Raw genomic sequence first — 7,063 nt, 5'->3', positions numbered from 1 at the left:
CAAACACATTAGCCTGCTCTGACATTGTTTTCATGTGTCTCCTCTCTAAAACCTCCAAGAGCTCTGCTCTGTCTACTGCATAAGGCTCAGGCTTGGAGATGCAGCTGAGTGGCAGAACATGCCCCCATATGTCTGAGGCCCTGCCCTCACAAAAAGTAATGAGTACAAATTACAGTTAAAATGCCTACAGCCCTATTTTTTTTGGCCCTTTCTCCTCTTTCCTATGCTCCTTTTCTTTTCTTTTCTTTTAAAAATATGGAACGCTTCACGAATTTGCGTGTCATCCTTGCGCAGGGGCCATGCTAATCTTCTCTGTATCGTTCCAATTTTAGTATATGTGCTGCCAAGGCGAGCACTCCTATGCTCCTTTTCATTTTTCATTTTCAGTTAGGCCTCACAGGGGAAAGACAGTAGTGACTAAGAGCATGAATTCCTGTGTTAGCAAGCAGGTTCACATTGGCTCCATCCATTCTTTTTTTTTTTTTTTTGGTTTTTGGGCTATATCCGTTGACACTCAGGTGTTACTCCTGGCTATGTGCTCAGAACTTGCTCCTGGCTTGGGGGACCATATGGGATGCCAGGGATCCAACCCTGGTGGGCCACATACAGGCAAGTTCCCTCCCATATATTCTTTGCCCCAGGGCCCTCCACTTACAAGCTTCATGACATAACTAAGTTGTCCCTGTGTGGCCAGAGTTCAGGTCCCTCATCCTCTGGCTGAAGTCACAATCTCATCACTGTCTCCTGGGATGAAGATTAACCCAGGAAAGCCCCAGAGCAGGGTTCCACAGAAGTAGCTTTGGGGTCAAACATCAGCTTCCTTCAACCTTCCAGCCTTGCCCCCTAACAGTCTGTGGGGGGACCTGCAACAGGGCTTCAATTTAGTTGAGCATCCCTGGAACTTCGGGTGGGATTGTCTGGGCCTCTCTGAGAGCAGGGCCAGCTTCCAGGAAGAAGCAAGACTCAGACAGGGGAGAGCTTTGAGGGCAGGAAGAGGCTTCTTGGGATACACAGGTTAGTTGTCCCCCATTGGATCCTTGGGGAGGAGGAATGCCCTTTCTGCTTCACAGACTGCTGTGGACTCTCAGAACTGACTGAGCCCCTGGGAGGCAGCTGGCAGGCTCCATCTTGTCACTGAAAACAAAAAGTTGGGGGCAGAGGTCCAGGGTGGAACGGAACGGAGTGCTGGCTCTCCCAGGTCCCGCACTTTGTCCATGTTCCAGCTTAGGACTTTTTTCCCAGGAGAAGGTAAAGCTGGGACCCTTTTTTGTTGTTTTGTTTTGTTTTAGGGCCATACCCTGCATCTCCAGGGCTTAATCCAGACTCTGCTCAGGAATCACTCCTGGCAGGACTCGGAGGAACATGTAGGATATTGGGTATTAAAACTGGGTCGGTAGCATGCAAGACGAGTGCCTTCTCCGCCGTACTGTCTGGAGAGCGGATGGAGGGGGAGGAGGGAGACACTTTGCAGAAGGCACAGTGGGTCAGGCCTTCGCTTTGCACTTGGCTGATCTGTTTCTCCAGCCCCCAGCAGGAGTGTTTGCACAAAGGGGACAGGGAAGGAAGCCAGAGTCCTGCACCTAGGTTGGGGCAAGTCTCCCAACCTCACCTCACACGGCAGAACCGCATCCCACGCCCGGGCGCCTCCAGGGCTTACCTTAGGAAGTCTTGTTCTACCTTCGGAGTTGCTATCGGGGCTAAAGGGAGCCGCGGTGGCATCGCCGAGGGCCAGCTCAGCGCTAAGATCACCGGACTTGACAGTTGCCGGCGGCTTGCGGGGAAGGCTCCAAGTTTATTCTCAACAATTGGGTAAGGTGGGCGCAGGAATTGAGAACCCCAGTGCACACACCTCCCCCCACCACTCCCAGCCCGGACCGTGTGCCCAGGAGAGGAGATCCGCGCTTCACTCGTCCACCCGCACCTGGTCGTCCGACGGCTGCGGGCCAGGGTCAGGCTGGTCGAGCCGGCGTCCGCGGTCCAGCTGAGCGCGGCGGCCCTGGATGCCGGAGCACAGCGCGCGCAGCGAGGCCACGTCGGCACGCATCTCCTCCACGTCGCGCTTAAGCTTGGCGCGCCGGTTCTGGAACCAGGTAACCACCTGAGCATTGGCCAGGCCCAGCCTCGACGCCAGCCCGTCGCTCTCCGACGGCGCCAGGTACTTCTGGAAGAGGAAGCGCCGCTCCAGCTCCAGTACCTGCTGCGCAGTGAACGCGGTGCGTGATTTCCTCCGGCGGTGACATACCGGCCTGGCACCCAGCTCACTGGGGTTCCCCCCTGCCAGGGCAGAAGGAGCCCGTTAGTCTTCAGTCTGGAGTGGGAGAGCTAGGGGCGGGGAAGGGGCATCAGCCCAGTAGGAGTGGACAGTCCAGAAAGTGGTGTCGGGCACAAAGAAAGGGCCCAGAGACATAGAACAGGCTTCGGACTCTGGTTTCATTCTTCGCACCTCATATAGTCCCCCCAGGGCCCTACTGGAGTCATCCCTAAGTGCAGAGTAGGGAGTAACCCCTGAACACTGTCGGGTGTGGTCCCAAACAACCCACCCACCAAATAAAATGTGGGGGCCGGAGAGATAGCATGGAGGTAGGGCGTTTGCCTTCTATGCAGAAGGACGATTTGGTTTGAATCCCGGCATCCCATATGGTCTCCTGAGTCTGCCAGGAGCGATTTCTGAGCATAGAGCCAGAAGGAACCCCTGAGCGCTGCCGGGTATGACCCAAAACAAACAAACAAAAAAAAATGTGGGGATCTCGCTGTGGACATTTTGCAGAGAAACTGGAGTGAGAAGCAGGTGAAACACCCCTGACAACCCAGACACGACCTCGGAGGCCTTGAGGAGCTCCTGGGTAGCTAATGCAGGTTGTGGGGTGCCAATTTAGGTGAGCCTCATGCCGGTGAGTCGGGAGCCTGCTAGGAAGGCTGAATGTAGGGAGACCCTGGCCCAGCCTCAGAAGCCTCAGTGTGGGAACAGGATAGACAAGTAGGCACTCTCAAATTAGGGCCCCCAGCCTTAAAGTGGGGTCCCGGGGATGACAAAGGGCAAGAGGGGCGGGATGCGATGTCCCCCAGGGCTCTGTTCTCCAGCAGGTCCTGCGTCCCGCGCGCTCTCTGGAAGGGGACGGATGGGAGCAGAGCGGGGCCCCTAGCTAGCTAAGCTTCCAGCGCCTGGTCCCAGCTGGCTCTTCTCGGGTTTGGGCTTTTGTCTCCTCGCAGCCTCTCCTGGTCACGATTGCCCCGGCTACAGCGCAGGGGTGAGGGTGGCGAGATGCCGGGCCGGGCCTCCCCAACGGCGTGCGCATCTGGGAACTCATGGGCCCCCGGGCCTGGGAGGGGTGGGAAGCCGGGGCACGTGAGCGGTGGGCGACGCTGGGGATCCCGGTCCACGCCCTGGGATTTAGAAGTGACCGAGGGGCCGACGGTCCGCTCGCAGCCGCGACCTACCCGGGCCGGCCCCTTCCTTGGTCGGCGGGGCGCGCCGGTCCAGTCGGCGCAAAGTTTCGCGCATCAGCTCCTCCAGCGCGCACAGCGGCGATGCGGGGCCCGCGCTCGGCTCTGCGAGCGCCGAGGCGGCGGGTCCTCGAGGGCCCCTGCGCGGGCCCAGGATGTCTGCGATGCTGAAGGGGGTCCGGGGGGTCCGCGGCTCAGGTGCCGAGCTCATCATCGCCAGCCGGACTGCGAGGGTCCCGCCGCCCGCCGCGCTCCGCTCCGCTCCGGAGCTGCCGGGGCTCCCAGCGCGCGGCTCTCGAGCAGGGCCCCCCAGTCTCGGGCCCGCCCCCCGCCGCGGGGCCCAGGCCCGGTGGGCCCCTCCTCCAGCGCACCCCCGCCCCCAGGTCCCGAGCGAACTGCGACTCCGGAGGCGGGCAGCGGGGCACGGCTCGCTACACATTCGGGTCTGCACATCCCGGGACCCCCAGGTGGTGTGCCTGGCCTCCACCAGGCTCGTTAAGTCCCTGGCAATAAATTTGCCTGCCCAAGCCCCCGAGCGGCGGGGGAGTTGTGTATGTTTGAGCCGAAATGACTTTGAGGGGCTCCCTAGCCCCCCTAGGAAGGACCCTGCCTGCCAGCTCCTGACTTGCGCCTCTGTCCCTGCCCCAGCCCGAAAGGCCCCAAAGCTGTCCTAGAGGTCCCCTTTTCTCGAAGCTACTCACGCAGCGCAGAGGCTGGGCGGTGCGGGTGTGAGAACCTGGAGGCACAATGCTGGGCCCAGTGTGTGGCTGGGCCGGACCGGACCGTGCGAGCAAGGAAAGCCGCCACACGGAGTGGGCCCGGCGGGGTTGCTTCTGCGGCACTGGGGCCAGCCCAACCACAGCTCTGAAGCACCCCAGAGAGCAGATACAGAACCGTCAGCCGCCCCCAGGCCCGCTGCTGAGGGCTCTTCCAGTCCCACTGGCACTCAGGGGCCATTCGATTTTTTGGTCTACTTTTTTTATTTTTATTTTTTGTTTTGTTTTGTTGGGGGGAGGGGGTCACACGCGGCAGCACTCAGGGGTTACTCCTGGCAGGCTCGGGTGTATATGGGATGCCGGGATTCGAACCACCGTCCTTCTGCATGCAAGGCAAACACCCTACTTCCATGCTATCTCTCCGGCCTCCGGTCTACTTGTTTGCTGATTTCTTGTTGGGTTTTGATTTACATCGTTGGGTGTTCAGGGCTCACTCCTGGCTCTGTGCTCCTGGTGGGTACAGGGGACCATATGGGCTGCCAAAGATAAAGATTCATCTTGGGTCATCCACCTGCTGTGTCGCTAGCTAGAGATCTCTCTCTCTCTCTCTCTCTCTCTCTCTCTCTCTCTCTCTCTCTCTCTCTCTCTCTCTCTCTCTCTCTCTCCCTCCCTCCCTCTCTCTCGCTCTCTCGCTCTCGCTCTCACTCACCCTTGCTCTTTTGCTTGCTTGTATCCTTCCTTATTAAACTCCCGGAGCTCAAAATTGGGCAGTTTGAAGCTCAAGACCATTCTGGGAAGGTGGAGAGATCCAGAAAAGACCAGCAGGGGGGTCACTGCTCAGGAGAGTGCGGTGTCCCCTCCCACCACATGAAGCAGACTTCTTGGAGCCAAAATGATTGACAGAAACCTCTGCCAATCCTTAAACTTAATTTAGAAGCCTGGAATGGTTAATTCTTCTTTCCCCAATTCCTCTCCCCTCCAAACCTCACAGTCCCCTCTTACAGAAATAAAGTAACTCTGAAACAGAGGCCCAGCAAGAAGCCCTGACCCTGCCAAGAGTAATTTCTGAGTGCAGAGCCAGGAATAACCCCTGAGACAAAACCAAATCCAAAATGGCTTAGTGGACCATATGGGATGCCAGGGTTTGAACCTGGGTTGGCCACGTGCAAGCCACATGCCCTACCAACTGTGCTATTGTTCAGGCTCCTCAACAATATTTTAACTCTGTAACTCAAGGTGATTCAATAAAAAATTTAAAAAAGTAAATAAAAACTAAGTGACCAGGAGATAGTATAACAGGGAGGACATTTGCCTTGCATGTGGCCAACTCAGGTTCAATCAATCCCCAGTATCCCATATGGTTCTCCAAGTACCACCAGGAGTGATTCCTGAGTACAGAGCCTCAATAACCCTGAACACTGTGGGGCGTGGCCAAACAAACAAACAAACAAACAAAAATCACTACTGTAGTGGTGGCACAAGCGGTGGGTGTCTGCCTTGCATACACTAACCTAGGATGAACCGAGGTTAGATCTCCGTGTGTGTCTCATATGGTCCCCCAAGCCAGAAGCGATTTCTGAGTGCATAGCCAGGAGTAACCCCTGAGCTTTCACTGAGTGTGGCCCCAAAAACAAAACAAAACAAAACAAAAACAATCACTTCCAACAATGCAGAGAACTTGTTGGCCATGTATGTGCTTCCTAGAGGGGCTATCCCATGGACCCCCAATCCTCAGCCCTGGTTGCTGATGTCAGGCCACAACACACTCAGAGCCACCTCCAGCCATCAGCAGGTCAGAGAGTTGAGACAGGCCTCTGAAAGCTGAGAAGCCTCAGGACCTGAGTAATTGGTTTTTAATGGTGGGGGTAGGGAGGACCAGACCTCAGCCTCTGAACTTCCTGGTGGTTTCAGTTAATCTGTGATGAAAGTAGTTCCCTGGAGGCCTGTGAACTGTCTCACAGGCTTGTCACCAAGAGACAGGCTAACCTGCCTCAGGCAGCCTCCGTGGCTCTGCGAACAGCTGCTCTGGGGGGTCTCTTTAGTAGAGACTACCCTTCCATCCCTCCCACCTACCTTCTCCACATTCCCTGTAGCAGAGTTCAGGTGAAGGTGAGGTGGTTCCCAGAGGAAGAAAAGGCCAGGCCAGGCCAGGAGGAAGCTGCAGACAGCAGGGTCCTAACTAAGGTCACCCCACAGGTTGGCTGAGGAGGAAACTTCTTTCGCTGGAACCTGATCTGGGCAGAAACCAGATCGGAGCAGTAGGGGTCAGCAGGGTGTGTGTGTGTGAGTGATTAATGAAGAAGATTAAGAGATTAAACCCAAACCCGGCCTCTGGACTGGGATAGGGGGGCTTCTCCCAAACCCTCACCCCATTCAGCTCTGCCCCCAGGTCCAGCCCCCTTTGGTAGGTCCTTCACTGCAGGGCCCCAACATTCAAGTCTGCCACTTCTGCTGATTCTCCTCAGAGTTCCTTAGGCTTGCCCCAGCCCGCTTTTACCCCCTCACTGTGAAGCTTCGCCTGGCCCTCCTTGCCCTCTCACACTTGCCTTCAGCCCCTTTTCAGTTCCCCCTCTCCCTCTCTCTGTTCGAATTTCCCCTTCATTTCCTCCCCTTACCATTCCTCTCTCTCTCTCTCTCTCTCTCTCTCTCTCTCTCTCTCTCTCTCTCTCTCTCTCTCTCTCTCTCTCTCTCTCTGTCTGTCTCTCTTTTTTTTCCTGGTTTTTCGGACCACACCCATTTGATGCTCAGGGGTTACTCCTGGCTAAGGGCTCAGAAATTGCCCCTGGGGAAAAAAATTGCCCCTGGCTCAGGAGGACCATATGGGATGCTGGGAATCGAACCGTGGGTCGTGAGCGATCTTTCCTTGCTTAGCGCTTGCAAGGCAGACACCTTACTCTAGCGCC

General features: G+C 56.6%; 1 protein-coding gene and 1 non-coding gene across 2 annotated transcripts; both read right to left on the bottom strand.

Annotated features, from left to right (window-relative positions):
• Window positions 1-249: 249 nt before the first annotated feature.
• Window positions 250-356, bottom strand: LOC126025005 (U6 spliceosomal RNA). The gene has a single exon (XR_007501059.1). It is a non-coding gene; the product is annotated as a U6 spliceosomal RNA (small nuclear RNA).
• Window positions 357-1,903: 1,547 nt separating this feature from the next.
• Window positions 1,904-3,655, bottom strand: LBX2 (ladybird homeobox 2). The gene is made up of 2 exons (XM_049785028.1): window positions 3,445-3,655; window positions 1,904-2,274 (listed from the first exon to the last, which is right to left on the bottom strand). The coding sequence occupies exons 1-2, from the start codon at window positions 3,653-3,655 to the stop codon at window positions 1,904-1,906; spliced, it is 582 nt and encodes a 193-aa protein (XP_049640985.1).
• Between the last annotated feature and the right edge of the window lie 3,408 nt (window positions 3,656-7,063).

Source organism: Suncus etruscus, chromosome 12, assembly GCF_024139225.1.
Source record: "Suncus etruscus isolate mSunEtr1 chromosome 12, mSunEtr1.pri.cur, whole genome shotgun sequence".
Lineage (NCBI taxonomy): Eukaryota > Metazoa > Chordata > Mammalia > Eulipotyphla > Soricidae > Suncus > Suncus etruscus.
This window is presented reverse-complemented; position numbering and strand designations above follow the sequence as displayed.